Source organism: Neofelis nebulosa, chromosome 3, assembly GCF_028018385.1.
Source record: "Neofelis nebulosa isolate mNeoNeb1 chromosome 3, mNeoNeb1.pri, whole genome shotgun sequence".
Classification (NCBI taxonomy): Eukaryota; Metazoa; Chordata; class Mammalia; order Carnivora; family Felidae; genus Neofelis; species Neofelis nebulosa.
Window position 1 is genome coordinate 164,481,676 of NC_080784.1, and position 17,333 is coordinate 164,499,008.

The 17,333-nt window shown below is 42.1% G+C and overlaps 1 protein-coding gene across 4 annotated transcripts in view; it reads left to right on the plus strand.

Moving 5' to 3' along the window:
- LNX1 (ligand of numb-protein X 1) overlaps positions 1-17,074 on the plus strand; it is a 185,047-nt gene extending 167,973 nt beyond the window's left edge. For all 4 annotated transcript variants that reach the window (XM_058722571.1, XM_058722572.1, XM_058722570.1 and 1 more), the window contains 5 exons: positions 1,493-1,627; positions 8,997-9,174; positions 11,291-11,519; positions 15,966-16,124; positions 16,494-17,074. In XM_058722571.1, the coding sequence (XP_058578554.1) occupies positions 1,493-1,627; positions 8,997-9,174; positions 11,291-11,519; positions 15,966-16,124; positions 16,494-16,629 (837 nt within the window). In that variant the 3' untranslated portion in view covers positions 16,630-17,074. The remainder of the gene's footprint in view (positions 1-1,492; positions 1,628-8,996; positions 9,175-11,290; positions 11,520-15,965; positions 16,125-16,493) is intronic.
- The last annotated feature ends 259 nt before the right edge of the window (positions 17,075-17,333 follow it).

Below are 17,333 nucleotides of genomic sequence, written 5' to 3' on the forward strand. Positions count from 1 at the left end.
CGGTTAGTGTTCGACTTTGGCTCAGGTCATGATCTCACAGTGAGTTCGAGCCCCGCGTCGGGCTCTGTGCTGACAGCTCAGAGCTTGGAGCCTGCATAGGATTCTGTGTTTCCCTCTCTCTGCCCCTCCCCCACTCACATTCTGTCTCTGTCTCTCTCAAAAATAAACGTTAAAAAAAAAAAATTAAAAACAAGGTCCTCCTCCACGACCAGATTTTTCCACAGTCTGGCAGCCATACCTGTAAATGGAGAAGGCAGGCAGGCAATGTGCGTCTCTGCGGAGGTGAAGGGTGGTCAGCGGATGACATGAAGAGAGGAACCCCCAAAACGTGCTCCTCTCTCCTCCTCGTGCCCAATCCTAGTCCTTCCTGGGGACCTTTCTAATCCACTCCGGGCCATCAGGGAGCTTTGTTTATCTGCACTTCACAGGGCTAATTAATGTCTCCTCTATCTTCCCCGCGGATCTGGGGTCTCAGTAGTCAGCAGTTTGTGAGTAACGCTGAATGCTCTCAAGCAGATCTGAAATTCATCTGTGGCACAAATCCAATTTGTAAATTTACGATGTGGAATAGACTCTCCCCAGTAAGCAACGTACTTGCTCTCTGGAATGCTCTGTGCAAGCATCGATGTTGATAGCTGAGGGGAATAGTAGTCAGAACTGGGGATAGCCACATGAAAGATAAAGGCTCAGGGTAAAGGCCCTTAAGCGGGTTGCATTTGCACTATTGACTCATCCCTGTATTTCTAAAGTGTTCCTCCTTTCCTGTGCCCAAATGTTGAATTCTGTACATGCGGGATTTCTACTCTTACGTTGGTAGCATTGCCACCACCAACTCTGTTCCTTTTTCTGTCCTGCTCACCTTTGGCCTGGGTTTTAGACTGAGCTGCAACTTTACGCCATATACTCGGTTCTATCTGGAAGGCCCTTCAGACGTGGCTTGTGTGCAGAGGAGCCATCTCTGAAAAATAACCATGTTCGATGATGTCTTTTCAAAAACTGTTGGATGCATCAAACCTTCCCTAGTTTTTCCCTTGAAGTAGGTTTCCTTACCTGATTTAAAGCTAAAGGAAGGGCACCTGGGTGGCTCAGTGGGTTGAGCATCCAACTGTCGGTTTCGTCTCGGGTCATGATTCCAGGGTTGTGGAATCAAGCCCCGAGTCAGGCTCCATGCTGAGTGTGGGGTCTGCTTAAGATTCTCCCTCCCCCTACCCCTCTCTCCCCCATTCATTCTCCCTCCCTCCCTCCCTCCCTCCCCTCTCCTCCTCTCCCCATTCTCTCTCTCTTAAACAAAAATTTTTAAAAAGTAAAGGAAATGAGTCTCATGCTCTTGCCAAATTATAAAATGGGCACTGCCATGAGAAATACTAGACACCATTTTTTTTTTTCTCTCTAAAAAAAGGTAGAGTAAAATTTGCATCCTGGTAAGCCCCTGGTGCCCAGTGCTTTGGATGGAAGCTCTGAGGGTGGCTAATGTCTGTGTCTTCTTACCCAGGCCAGTGAAAGGCGCGTTCACCTCATCGTGTCCCGCCAGGTTCGTCTGCAGAGTCCTGACATCTTTCAGGAAGCCGGCTGGGACAGCAACGGGAGCCAGTCCCCGGGGCCGGGGGACAGGAGCAATACTCCCAAGGTGAGCCCCAGCCAGGCTATGTCCACTCCTCCTGCAGGAAGCAATTGCTTGGGAAGGCTGAACACTTTAACATTTCTAAGTGTACTCTCTGGACTTCATCACTTAAACACTGTTTGACTTGCCTTGTGAAACAAAAAGCCCGAGGTCCCATCTTCAAGACCCAGTGAGATAACAGGTGTCTCCCATCCAAACAAGAGAGAAGAAGGTGCAGGCAAGTTTTGAAACCTGATCTTGCAGACTCCATATGGGGACCTAATTTCTAGTCTAAGCCAAAGAGATGTCATGTTTTTCCAACAGTCGCGTTGCTTGAGGACCGTTTTCATTCGTTTTGAAATGAAACAAGAGATTCACTTGGTTTTTGGTTTTTGAAGTTCCCAATCTGCCTGAAAATTAAAATAACAATTCCCCTGCTAATTTTAGTACGTTCGTTTTTTGTTTTTTGTTTTTTGTTTTTTTTTTTCAGAAGAACTGGGAAGATCATATATACACTTGGAGTTCATGTAACATTAGGGAGTGGTGGGGAATGGGGCGAATGAGAAAGCATATGCCCTGTGTTGTGGCATTTAAAGTCAGAGAAAAATGTAGGACGATGTGAATGAAGCAGAGTGCACCTACGGGCTGCTTGCGTCCTTCAGGTCAGCAATGTGCAGCTTCTCTTTCAATGAGGTGACTCAGCCCAGTTTGTACTCCTGTCGGTCTCTTCTGTCAGAGGCAACGCCATCACCTCTCCATTTGGGTGGGTATCGAAAGCAACACAAACCTTGCTTAGCCCAAATTCAGAGTCCTATAGCCTTGGGTTGGCATCCTATTGTGATGGCAATGGATTTCTAGCCAGTTCTCCTAAATCTGATTGCATTCAATCACTTGTAATTAAAACAAGTCTATAGGTAGCCTGCTCTTGTTGTAACAGAGATTAGGGAGTGCCTGTCTGAGCAATATCAGACTATGCTTCAGTTTGGGATAACTCACAAGTCTGGGTTTTTGAGTAATGTATGCAGAAACAATACTCAAAATCTTGACTTCTTTTTTTTTTTTTTTTAATTTTTTTTTTTTTGTTTATTTTTGGGTGAGACACAGAGCACAAGCAGGGGAGGGCCAGAGAGAGAGGGAGACACAGAATCCGAAGCAGACTCCAGGCTCTGAGCTGTCAGCACAGAGCCTGACGCCGGGCTTGAACCCACGAACTGTGAGATCGTGACCTGGGCTGAAGTCAGACGCTTAACCGACTGAGCCACCCAGACGCCTCTCAGAATCCTGACTTTTAATAACATAGCCTACAAGGCTACAACCCTCTCTTTCCCCAGCCAGCCAGCTGTACCCCATATATCCATAAATTCCAGGCTTTTTTTTTTTTTTTTTTTTACAATAAGCAACCTAGACAGACCAGGTGCCTCCTGCTAACACATTTTATGGGTAAGGGCTTCCTGGTATCTTTTCACTAGTAAATAGGATTAGTGTGTTTACATTAAACTAATGGTAAATAAATAAATAAATAAACTAATGGTGTTTACTAATAGAAAACTAGTTTATTAACTTAGTTAAGGTTTAATCTAATTAACTAATTATAGTTGGGTTACCCAGACCGTATTGTAGTCTAGTCATTAAGCCACCAAGAATGAGGCTTCCACCAGCTCTGTGGGTCCGTAGTCCCTTTCACCTAACTGCTGCGAATCACGGAAACAACCGAGATGAGCTGATCAAAGTTTTGCTGCAGTCTCTGTCATGTATTTAATTCCTGGGAAACATACCGAACAAACTGGCCTGGTGGGAAATTATAATAGTCTCATTTTAATTTGTAGGTGTGTCTGCCTTTTGAGATGAGATGCGCGCGTGCACACACACACACACGCACACACACACAGCCTATTTAAAACAATACTAAGACATACGTGGCTCTTCGATTAGTTTTTTTATGATCCTAAGCCTTGCTTTATCTAGGAAACAACATGGGTTTTTTGTTTTTTGTTTTTTTTTTTTTTAACATTTTTTTTTTTTTTTTTTTTTTTTTTATTTTTGGGACAGAGAGAGACAGAGCATGAACGGGGGAGGGGCAGAGAGAGAGGGAGACACAGAATTGGAAACAGGCTCCAGGCTCCCAGCCATCAGCCCAGAGCCCGACGCGGGGCTCGAACTCACGGACCGCGAGATCGTGACCTGGCTGAAGTCGGACGCTTAACCGACTGCGCCACCCAGGCGCCCCACAACATGGGTTTTTAAAGTAGGAGCTTAAATGAGACAAAGCTCAGAGAAGGCAAACCAAGACTCGGGAGACAGAAATGTTTGTTAGCCAACTGAAAAGCAAAGCTGGAAAGGCATCAGATGGAGGCGTGCGGCTGCCTCTGTGGGACAGGAAAGGGAAAGTGACCAGAAAGAAATCACAGAGGCACTCCACCTGTACTGGAGCACGTATTTCCTACGCTGGGTGGCAAGGTACATGGGAGGTCATTATGTACATCCTTATACTTGTTTTTATGTCTAAACTGTTTTAAAGTATTTTTATAGCTGAGTGATGAGTAGACTAGTACTCACGATGCTTTTCAGCCAGCTTGAATTAGTTCGTACCAAATTATGTTTTCGAACATCAGGGAACATCCTCAGGTCTCTGAAGCAGGGAAGGCGTTTGGGAGAAAACACGGATGGAAAAGAGGATCTCTGTTGTATTTCATTCTCCTTTTCCTCAATGAGGATTAGGCAACTCTGGGTGTGAAGGGTTCGTGGCGGTACTTGGTTTTTTCCATTGTTAACGTGAGTCTCTCCCTCTGGTGTGGAAGGCAGATGGGTGTCCAAAATACAAGGGACACGTTTCCTATCTAGGGGGTGCCCAGTCATGTGTGTTGAGCCCATAGGTGCTTGAAACATCTCCTTGCTCAGCACAGCAAGGCTGTTGGGTAAGCACTGATGACGTGTGGAGGAAGATGCTGCTCTCCAGGAACTTGGATCTAAAAGCATAAATAACCTACCTGTGCAGCCAAGAGAACATAGGTTTCAGCAGTCAGATCTTATATGTCAGGTCTTTTATTTGACAGGATTGGATTTGAGTTCTCTAGTCAATGAGATAAACCTTTCATTCTTGGGTAACTGATTCTTTCATGTGTTTTTTCTGACCGGCACCTGAAAATTAATAGGTTAATTTTTTTTTTTTTTTAATCAGGTGTTAAAATATTACCTCTGAAAGCAGAGTAGTGTGGGCAGGGAGACCATGGATTTACTCAGATCTCTTGGGTGTCAGTCCTCAGTTTCCCCCGGCCAGCTGTGCTTCCTTGATCAGAATTGTTTTGAGGTTGAGTCTCAGTTTTTCCGCCCAAACACATTTAAGTAGATAACCAACTGTATTTCTTTCTTTTTTCCTCAAAGAGTATCTGGCCAATCTGTGCATTGTTCAAAGAATATTTATTCACAACAAAATAATTACAGCCTTACTTTTTAATTTATTTATTTTGAGAGAGAGAGAGAGAGAGAGACAGACAGACAGACAGCACAGGTGTGGGAGGGGCCAGAGAAAGAGGGAGACACAGAATCCCAAGCAGGCTCTGTGTTGCCAGCTGCGGAACCTGATGCGGGGCTTAAACTCATGAACTATGAGATCGTGACCTGAGTCGAAACCAAGATCCAGTCACTTAAGTGACTGAGCCACCCAGGTGCCCGCAGCCTCACTTATTTCTATTATCTGGTGTGGCAGGTGAGAAACCATTTCTGGAATATTTCATGAGATAAGTAAGTTTTCTACTTTCAAATGAATTTAGTGACCCTTTTTTTTTTTTTTTAACTAAAGGATTCTCAGGTCAAAGGCATATCTTCCATTCCAGATGCATTTCTTCCCATCACAGGGCTGCCCCAATGGGCATGCTTACCCTCTTCATAAATGAAGTTGGGGGAGCTTGAGTGGTGACGGTATTACAAGATCGAAAATGCTGTTACTGTTAGAAGTTTAACAGTAAAACGTGTTTAAGCTTATTACCTAGAAAGGCAATTATTTGCAATCTTCTGTTCATCTGGGCAAATGTTGTAAATACTGATAAAACCCAGTGTTGGCAGAATTGTGGGAAATCAGCATTTTCACGAGGTATTGGTGAGATTATAGATGATAGAGCTGTGTCGTATGTATCAAAATGTAAAATGCTCAGGTTCTTTGATTTAGCAGTTGTACTGTTAGGATATTAGCCTAAAGAAATATTTACACAAGCGTACGAGATATGTGTTGTCTAAGGATGTTCGCAGTGACACTGTTTAATTTTTCACGAGACTTACAAACAACCAAAATGGTCATCAATGGGGGATATGACACATACACATGATGAAGTACTAGGAAGCTGTTCAAGAATGCAATACAGTGTGTATGTGTGTGTACATATATATATATATGTTAATTTTTAATGTTCATTTATTTTTGAAGGAGAGAGAGCGTGAGAGGGGAGAGGCAGAGAGAGAGAGAGAGAGAGAGAGAGAGAGAGAGAGAGAGAGGGAGGGAGACAGAATCCCAAGCAGGTTCCAGGCTCTGAGCTATCAGCACAGAGCCCAATGCCAAGGTCAAACTCATGAGCCATGAGATCACGACCTGAGCCGTAGTCGGACGCCCAATGACTGAGCCACCCAGGCACCCCTGTGTGTACATATATTTTTTTAATGTGAAAAGAGGTCCTTGTTTTCCAGAGCATTCCATACTGTGTTTTAGTCATCACCTTGGGAGATTGATCAGCTGTCCCAGCAGCATGCCTGGCTTCCATGTGGAAACAATGGAGGAAAGACCTTATTTGTGATTTGGGAGTGAATGTTGTACGACTGTCCCCAGGAATGAGCTGAAGAAACAGAGCAGCCAGTAGGAGTCTCCAGGTTTAGAACTTAGCCCTGAGTTGGGTGCATTTCAGAACTGTCTGCATCTCCAAACAGGGCTCTTTTGAGGGATGTCTGTGATTAAAGGCAGAAACATCCTACATCTCATTGCTTTGTGGACGAGAAAAGTTACATACTGAGAACGGACCTTGAGAGCACCTCCAGATCTACTCTGGAATGCTAGAGCCACTGTGTGCACACTGTTACTTCTCTGTTTTATTTTGAAACTTTGCCCTGAAGAAGGTCCCATTTCCGTTTTGCAACCCGCGTCTGATAACCAGTCTCTTCAAGGTTCTGGGGGTTTAGAGAAACACACAACCAGACCTTGTAAGCACTAATTGTAACAAATACCTTGCCATAATAATTTGCAATCCCTATTTTAGTGTTTCATCACTGCCAAAAACAATTTGTGTCAGCCGTAATTTATCACCTGTTTATTCGACAAACACATAGTTACCATCTTGAATATGCCAAATGCTATGTTCAGTGCTTGGGATACAGTCAACAGGCCGTTACTGGATACAATAAGGCCATTAGAACAGAGGTGGGTAATTTTATACCATAGAAAATTGTGAGATAATAAATACACACACAAAAAAACCCTAAGCTTATCTTCATAATGAAGCATTAAAAATGGACTCATGCATTCAGGCAGTAATTCTATATGATGTTAACCATCAACTTTACAGAAGTTTAATTATCATTCAGTGGATTTGTTGGACAGATAATCTATTCCCAGGTTTCAGAAAATGGAGCCGATACAGGAAGGAGCCCCTCACCCATGCTTGATCTGTCCAGTTCCCCCCTCCATGCCCAAAAAACCTCTTTGTTTCCAGAGTTTCTTCATGAAAATGCAAATATTAATACAAATTCTCATTCCTACACCATTTTAAACAAAAGGTAGTGTGCTTACACTGTCTTTTGTACCCTGATTTTTTTTTTTTTTTTTTTTTTTTACCAGATGTGTTTTCTAATTTTCTTCCTTTAGATACAACTGTAAACTCTCTCTTGAACCAGAGACTTCTCTGAGGTCTGATCAAGTATTATAAATATTTATTTGCAGGGCACATTCCCGTTTAGTTCCCAAGTCATTGCACAAGCAGGGAGGAGAATACATTTTTAGGAAAGTATGTGTTGAGGGGCACCTGGGTGGCTCAGTCAGTTGAGCTTCTGACTTCAGCTCAGGACATGATCTTGCGGTTCATGAGTTCAAGCCCTGCACCAGGCTCTGGGCTAACAGCTCAGAGCCTGGAGCCTGCTTCAGATTCTGTGTCTCACTGTCTCTCTGCCCCTCCCCTGCTCACACTTTGTCTCTTTATCTCTCTCAAAAATAAATAAATATTAAAAATGTTTTTAAAAAATAAAAGTACATGCTGATCTGTATTCATTGGTAAACAGTGCCCTTGACCAACTCTTACTGCTTTAAGATAACACTGCATGCAGCTTTGACTGTTTTTGGTCTAGAGTTGTTGAATCAAAATCACAGTTCTCTTATTTTTCAACAGTTGGTCTTCAATGTATGCTATACAATGTTTATGCTATATTTTTACATAATATAATTCAAGGGTAGAACTGCATATTTTTCAGAGATATGTGAAGAGTGAAGATGCCAACTGGGGAGAACCCAGTTATCCATTGAATGGGGTATCTATGAAATCCATTATTTTTTTTCTTTAAGGAGTTCTATAATTGACTCCCTCTACCTAAGTTAAACTGAAGACTATTTAAGTACAGTTCCTTTTTTCAATTAATTTTTAAATTTCATTTAAATCCAAATTAGTTAACCTACAGTGTAATAATGATTTTCAGGAGTAGAACCCAGTGATTCGTCACTTCCATATAACACTGAGTGCTCATCCCAACGAGTGTCCTCCTTAATGCCCATCACCCCTTTAGCCCATCCCCCCACCCCCCTCCCCTCCAGCAGCCCTCAGTTTGTTCTCTGAATTTAAAAGCCTCTTATGGTTTGTCTCCCTCTCTGTTTTTATCTTAATTTTGCTTCCTTTCCCTTATGTTTATCTGTTTTGTTTCTTAAATTCCCCATATGAGTGAAATCGTATGATATTTGTCTTTCTCTGACTTATTTCACTTAGCATAATACACTCTAGTTCCATTCATGTTGTTGCAAATACTTTTTTCTAATCTAGAAAAAAATCCTGATTCTCATGAATGACAAGAGTTTTAGGAAATACTCCCTGCTATCAGGAATGAATGAGTCACTTGGAATATTTGGGATGTAGTTCACTTTGTGTGCTTAATATTTCTGCAGTGGTTTCCAACCTGTTCCTCTTCCTTTTTTTTTTTTGTTTTTTTTGTTTCCATTTCTATTTGAAATGTAAACTTTCTCTGAGCCTATAGAGTTTGGGATAATGCAACTCTGTTGAGGGTGGAGGCAAAGTGTGGGGTGTCTGAGCGCGTCTTTCTCTGTGAGGGCAAGGACAACCATCCTGTATTTATCCAGCTTTGGTAGCTTTTGTATGTAGGAAATGCAAACCCACTTGTGAACAGATATGCCGTGTTTGTTTTTCTGTGCCTTTAGCCCCTCCATCCTGTGGTCACTTGCCACGAGAAGGTGGTAAGTGTCCGAAAAGACCCCAGCGAATCTCTCGGCATGACCGTTGCAGGGGGAGCATCACATAGGGAATGGGATTTGCCTATCTATGTCATCAGTGTGGAGCCCGGAGGAGTCATAAGCAGAGATGGAAGAATAAAAACAGGTAAAAAGAGACTTAAAGTACCGGGGCAGCAGAGGGTTAAAAATGAATTAGCAGCTTGCTGGGTTAGGTAACTGCTTCCAGAATTAACAAGAGAATGAGACGTTGATCTGCCCAGGACCTCTGTTACCCGTTGATCTTGACTGGTTTGGGTTTAGTTGCTGGACTGGGTTTCACCCCTCTTAGTTTACATGGGCCGATGTGGGCCCCTTGGCTTGCTAATAAAGTGGGCACCTGCAAACTATGCCAAGAAGTGATGGAGAAGTTCTACAGTTATGAGCAAGTGGCCTCGACTAAATGGCATAATTTGGTTCCATTCTTTCTAAGTGATTCTTTTGCCGGATTGATCCTGTGATGAACCTATTCATGAATTGTTCCATTTCGTGGGTTGGATGGGAGAAATGCTTTCATGGATTTTGAGCCAATGAATATTTACCATTTACATTATTTACCATGAAGTAATATTTATCATGAAAGTACCATGCTAGGTTCTTTTCCACTGGTTAAAAAAAAAAAAAAAAAAAAAAAGTTTCATTCTCTAAAAAAATTTTTTTAACGTTTATTTTTGAGACAGAGACAGAGCGCAAGTAGGGGAGGGACAGGGAGAGAGGGAGACACAGAATTCGAAGCAGGCTCCAGGCTCTGAGCTGTCAGCACAGAGCCCGACGTGGGGCTCAAACTCACAGACTGCGAGCTCATGACCCAAGTCGAAGCGGCACACTCAACTGACTGAGCCACCCAGGCGCCCCTAATTATTTTAATCTTATGTGTCCTGGGTTACTCTGAATGAAGGAAGGTGATGCCAAGTATGTATCTTTAATAATATTGTCAATTCCCACGAAGGGGTAGCTCAGATGGTTGAGCAATTAAGTCGTTGAAGGATATTCCGATTCAGATCATGTGAAGTTCCTGAAGTACAGCTGTTCAGCCTGAGGAGCCACGGGTGGGGGTGGGGCGGGGGGGGGGTATGGTAAGGGATTTCTTTGGCCAACCTAACAGTGCTTCTTTTGGGGTCAGGCAGGGTTTGGGCTGGTGGTCAAGCCTTTCCCATCTGTCTCTTCCTATCTTTTTACTCTTGCTATGGTTATTCTGTGTGAAAAAGATGAGAGTCAAAGGAGGCAGGAGATTAGGAGAGAGATCAAAGAATAGAAATTGGAGGTAGGAGAAGTATGTCTTTTGGTTTCTCTTGCTCTTTTGCACCCAAGCACCTGGGTGGAGAGTGATGAGGTCTGCCAAGAAGTGGCTTGCTAGCGAGAGAATGCGAGCAGAGGACTGTGCGGGATGGTGTATGGAAATGGCCCTGCACATCGTAGGTGCTTAGCCGATGGAAGTTACTATCACCTTTGCAGTGAACCACAATGTTAACTCTTTTCCCCTCTTTAAGAGCATCGCTCCAGCTCGTTTTTCTTAACTGCTGTGTTCTCCTCTGCCAGACCCTTTCAGGGGTGGTCTCTTCTTCAGGCAGTCCACATTTGTTGGGTGCCCACCACATGCCAGGCTCCATGCGGGTACTTGGAGCTTTTGCCAAATGCTCTCTCTTGTGCTAAAACCAAGAAACAAGAAGTGAAGAAGTAGGTTTTCTTTGATTAAATGGTAAACGAAGCTAATTTATCTACCTGCTTTCCCTTTTTGTTTTTGAAAAATTTTTTTAATGTTTATTTTATTTTTTGAGACAGAGACACAGCATGAGCAGGGAAGGGGCAGAGAGAGAGGGAGACACAGAGTGTGAAGCAGGCTCCAGGCTCTGATCTGTCAGCACAGAGCCCGACGCGGGGCTCGAACTCACAAACTGTGAGATCGTGACCTGAGCCGAAGTTGCACGCTTAACCGACTGAGCCACCCAGGCGCCCCTGCTTTTTGTTTTTTAAAGGCAAGAACCAAACACTAACGAGTATGCTTTAGAAACCACCAAACATAACTTCCCAGTGCCGTGAAACACCCACACGCTAGCCATTTTGCTGTTGGAGAACTCAGCCTCACGTCAGTGCAGGAGGCTAATGACATGGCCCTTCACCCTCCTCACCTCCCCACATCGCAGTCACCCCTGCCCCTTTGCACTTTTCTAGAAGTTCCTATTTGCATTCTCACTAAAGATAGCTTCTGCTTCTCTGGCCATCAGGTGACATTTTGCTAAACGTGAACGGGATTGAACTAACAGAGGTCAGCCGGAGTGAGGCAGTTGCATTATTGAAAAGCACATCCTCCTTGGTGGTCCTGAAAGCTTTGGAAGTCAAAGAACGTGAACCCGAGGAAGTGAGCAGCAGCCCAGCAGCCCTGGACTCCAACCACAACGTAGCCCCGGCCAGAGACTGGTCCCCGTCCTGGATCATGTGGCTGGAATTACCACGGTGAGTCCCAACTTGACATCCTTGCGGAGATGTGGGAGGAAACTGTTGCGTTTCCCGGACCACTCTTACTCTCTCGGCACTAGCCACGTTCGTGGCACTAGAATCCTTGTGAGCCCCACGTTTGATTGTGAGACCATTTGAAAGAAGTCTGTCCTCCCTTCTGTTACTGAAAATGCATGCGGAAATCCCAGAGCAGGATGAAAGCCTGGATGTGGAAACATTGTTAGACACTCACGTTGAGGAGCTCCTGGGCTGCTGCCCTTGTACGTTGTATGGCTCATGCAGCAGAGAGAGCTCAGCTGACGGGGGCAGAGGGCTAAAACCCAACCAGGCTCCTCCACTCTGGAACCTTCCCTTACTTTGCTAGTGGAATCCTCAGAACTTGCAGAGGTAAAACCCTTCAGCAGAACATCTTGCGTGTACCCAGATGTTGAAGCATGTGCTGGTTGAGGGGCATGTCTCAAGACTCTCTAGTTCCTACTCTTGTAAAGTTCTAGAAAACTTCAGGGAGCAGCCGGGTTGTCATTTCAGTGAGACGTAACCGGAGCCTTATGTGAAGCCAGTAAATTGTCTTGCACAGACACGTCAGGACAGTTTTTAAGGACATTGTAAATGGCTAGATGCAGAAGTTAAATTTTTGAAGAACAGATAAATTGGGGTTTGCACACCTGCAGCAGAGCACAAACTCTTGACCTTCAAAGGATTGCCTTACAAATTCCAACTGCGTGATGTAAATGTTAAATATTAGAGTCACCGAAGATGAAATGCTGCCATTGGATTTAATGAATAAAAGTAGGATGTTTGGTTTTAGGACATTTTTCTTGAGGGTGGAGATAGGTCGGTCTCTTTGTCTTTTTTTTTTTTTTTTTTTCTCAAATTTCAAATGAGGTTTTAAAAAACATCCCTGCCTCAGATACACTGACCTAGATTCCTTTTTGAGCCTTTCCTAGTTGATTATTTTTAAAATAAGGACATTTTTAAACAGTTGAAAATTGAGCATTGAGGCAGTTTGAAAATCTGCAAGCATTTTGGACTGAGCCTGAGTGGAAGAAGAGTTACTAACATTTTTTAATCTTTCTGACACTGGAGTCTATAAAAGCAGGGTTTGTTTGTTTGTTTGTTTGTTTTTTGTTTTTGCGTGCTTGAAAGCTATTCATCATCTATCAGAGTTCCTTATTCGTGGTATACAGGACAAATGCGAGATGCTTTTGCTCCAAATATAACCAACCAAGTGGCTTTCTCTCCATTTTTTTGTCACCTGGCCTGAGGCAGCGATTCCCTGCTCCTGCCAGAAGTGGAGTCTGGATTTGGTTCATTTCCTTTAAAAGGAGTAGACAGGAAGTGCGAAATGATGCCAGCACAGACAACGCTGGTCTTCGGTCACCCTGGCGGCCCTTAGTTTCCTTTGGCCCCTCGTCCCCTCACAGTAATATAATCACAGAAGAAATTCTGAGGCACCAAAGGGGAGAAGGGTGCAGGGTGAGTCTCTCATGCCTGTCCCCTCAGACCCACTCCCCTGAAGTCATCACGGTGACCAGTTCCTTGTGTGTTTTTCTAGGAAAAGTCAAAGTTGGGGGTTGGCGAACATTCTCTGTAAAGTGCCGGAGTTGAGGCTTTGAGGGTCACACCATAGGCAGCAACTCCAGGATTGCCCCTCAGCTTTACAACTTATCAGATGCTCTTCAACTCAAGGGGACTCAGAAATCACCAAAGACCTTCTGCTTCGTTTTCTCTTGGCTCCCAGGGCCACACTCCACATCTGGAAGTCTTTCAAAACATGCTCTCATCTGGACCAGTAGGATAGGGGAGAAATGAGTTAATGTGTGTTACTATTCTACAGGCACAGGGTGCTGTGGGAACCCAGAAAAGACTTCGGGGTGAGATAGTGAGAAGAGTAGTATTTTTTGCCAACCTCTTTACTCTTTGGCTTGAACAGAAGATAACTGGACTCTCACATCTACCTCTGCATTCACTCTGTTGCCAGATCACCCATCCTGTGTTCTCTGAGCTTAAACGCTCATGAGAAAAATGAGAGTTTTTAAAACGGCAAATAATGTCTATTACGATAAAATTATTGTGATCTCTGGACTCCCTGAAAGGCAAAAGGAGTTTTTGATCTCCAGACACTTTGAGAACCACCCTTTGGTAGTGTAGGGGCTCAGCGAAACACTGAGGTCTGCTGAGAAAAGAGGAATCCTTGGAGACTGAGAAGGAACAGCCAGTGTAACAAAATTTTACAGCTTCTTGAGCAACTCAAGACTTCACCATGGTCCTTAACATGGAGTTTATTTTTTAAGGTAACCGTAATTTTCTCACTGGGAGAAAATTACTAAACCCATTGCTATTTTTTTAAATTATCCAACTCTTCTTCAATGAGCCCTAAATTTAGAGAGTTTCAGAATAGGAAAACTCACATTTATAGAATTTAAAGTCGCTTAGTATTTCAAAGGTAAATCCTCAGCATCATTGATCAAAGCCAGCTTCCACATTTCCCAATGGGGACTGAAATCATTTAACTTGAGAAAAAAAATGCCCAGTACTCCTCAGTTCCAACTAACCAAGGTCTGATTTTGAAGGGGTTTACAGTACTGAGTTCTTATGCTACAAAGTTAAACTACTCAACACAAAAGTAAGGAGAGTATTTAGTGAAAAATCTCTCAGTAACATTGCCATCTACGTGAATGCATGGCAGAGTGGTCAGGGGTTTTTGTCTGTTCACTGATACCCCAAGTGCCCAGAATGTGGTACACTCAATAAACATCTGTTAAAAGATGATCCCGATACTTTCTCTCCAGCATCAAAACAAGAGTCTAGGAAAATAGACACAATTCATTCACGTTATGTTGAAACTTTTACACTAGAACAGAATTTTTAGATGGTGAGGTTTATAGCTTGTCCACATGAAATCAAATATTCAATAAAAATTAAAGATCCAAGGTGATACTCCATGAAAAAATCCAGTAGTCAAAGAATGAGAAATACTGTTTCAAGTATTGCTCTAGGAAGGAATGATGGCTGGGAAATGGTAACAGATATTTGCTGATGACCTTGGGTAGGAATCACCAAATTCTTCATCTGCTTTCTCCCCAGTACTGGGCATAGGTAGGAATGTAATGCTGTGGGGTGTCTGGAGAACTGTCTGTTACCTGCGTTGTGTATGAGCTAGTCAGTGAACCGCTAAGCAAATGTGATATCTAACACGCCACGGATCCTACAGGGTGAATGTTTCACACCAGAGGTCTTCCTGTGAAATACAGCAGATGAATATTTTACAATCAAAATATGGATGTTGTTTTATTAAAAGAAAATTGTTATTTTTCAGCTATCAGTGAAATTACTGTAAATTATGTGTGACAACAGATACAAAACAAAACAGAGTTGAATTTTACCACTACATTTTAAAGTTATCCACCAAAGTCAAAGCTTATTTTAAGTTGGAATCAGCAACGTCATGAAGTCACATTTACACTGATTAGCAAGGTCAGTAACAAATAGAATGACCAACGTCATCACTTAACAAAACCTTTCACATGAGTTTATTGGTTTTCCAAAAGGCAGTTAATATTTTAAGGTACAGCTTATAAACAAAACAATCATATCTTGATTTTTACCAATATGAAAATGCTTTCTTTTAAACCAGTTCCTCAACTGGGGGGTTTTAGTCCAATCCAGTTCCTGACACACAACCTGTCACAACTGTTAACACAGTTTGCACTTGCTTTGCACCTGTGTCAACACTGGTCCAGCTGCCACCAAGTAGTTCCTTCCCTCTAACCTCTACGAGGATTGCACCCATTCACAGAAGACCTGTGGCTTCTCCTTCTCCCATTCCTTCTGTACCTTGCTATTCAGTTTACTTTTTCTCCTCCCTTATGAATCATTCTTCTAATCTCTAAAAGTACCTCGATTTCCATTCACTTTATGCCTGCATACTTCTCTATAACCTGTCAAGCATGTAGAGCTACATTTAAACTGGTATTATTTCAAGAGTCAAACTTTGGCAAGTTAGGGTTAGGTTTAAATTTTTTTTTCACCGAGATTAATCATTTAAAGGATTTTTGTCTGCATTAAAATTATATCCACAAGTAAATAAACATGTGTTGCTAAGTAGGCTTGAATTGGCTCATCAATAAGGATTTAGGCATTTCCAACTTTTTAATATAAATTGAGACATTGAATCTTTAAGCCAAAAATAGGCTTATTTTTCCCACTAAACATGTAAACAGAACATAATAGTATTTTTTAAGGGGTGTTTAGCAACAGAAAACAGTTCAACTGGAAAAAGCCAGCTAATACCACAAAAGGTCGCTGGGCTATGACAATTTTGAGTAAGACCCATCCAATGCTAGTCTGAAAAATGCCAATAAAGGGCACGGGAGATGAATCCTAATTATTACTAAGAGTTCAACCGATCTGTGCAGATATATTGCTTACATTCTATTTCAGGTACCTGTATAACTGTAAAGATGTCATATTACGAAGAAACACAGCCGGGAGTCTGGGCTTCTGCATTGTAGGAGGTTACGAAGAATACAACGGGGACAAACCTTTTTTTATTAAGTCCATTGTTGAAGGAACACCAGCATACAATGATGGAAGAATTAGGTAATAATGATGGCTTATTTCCAGTGTTTTATATATGCAAAAGCATGGCCCCATTAGAAATATCGCATGTATTACATACCTTGTTTTATTGGTAAGAAAAATTTACATAGCATTCAATTTCTAAGAATTCCCTGGTCCCATACAGCAACTTCCCATACTTTTAGCATTCTTTCTAACAGAAGCTGAATGGAGAGAGTGTGCAGAATTCAAGTGAGGAGGGGGAAAAGCCTTCATTAGAAGGTTTGTTTAGAATTTTATATAATTAAGATTGACAGATGTAGCAAGAGCTAGGACCACCAGATACACTTGCATTAATTAACCTTAGCTACAGACCAAAATGTTAATCATGGGTTGTTTTATGTTTTTTAGATGCGGTGACATTCTTCTGGCTGTCAACGGTAGAAGTACATCAGGAATGATTCATGCTTGCTTGGCAAGGATGCTGAAGGAACTTAAAGGAAAAATTACTCTTACTCTGGTTTCTTGGCCTGGCACTTTTTTATAGAACGAATGATGGGTCGTAGGAAAACAGAAAACCACAAATAAGCTAAGTTGAAACAATATATTTATCTTGTCAATTTTTATATTTAAAGGATAGACTGTAAAAATGTAAACTAATGTCAGGAAAGTGTGATCTGATGAAAGTCCATTACACCTCAGAAAATGTAATTCTCAAAATATAAACATTAGTAATAGTTCTTATTCAGCGTGGAGGATTTCACATTACAACTCTGTTTATATTTTTCTATTCATTAAAAAGCTCTTACATGGCTGAGATGATTTGTATGCCCACACTGAATTCAAATCCTATCATTAAAAATTTGGTATATGCTGAGGTGTGTAAAGTGTACATTATGGACATTTAAAAACCAATTTACAGCCAGAGGATTTTAAAAGTGCACTGGTGAAGAAACTGTTCATCAAATGAGAAATAAATATTTTTCAAATTATAGTTGTCTTTTACTATGTGATATTAAGTTCATTTCTACCACCACTACTTACAGGATCCTAGTAACGGATTCTCTCAAAACCATGTTGTTACCATGACTGACAAATACATCCTAAGGCTTATCCCTAAAAATGCTCACAGACTAGTATAAACCTGTATTCTTAGATTCAATAGGAAATGACTAATGCAAAGCTCTTGTCTTTTCATTCACAATCAGCTAGTAACTATGTAAAAACTCCACGTGCTGCTCAACCAGTGAG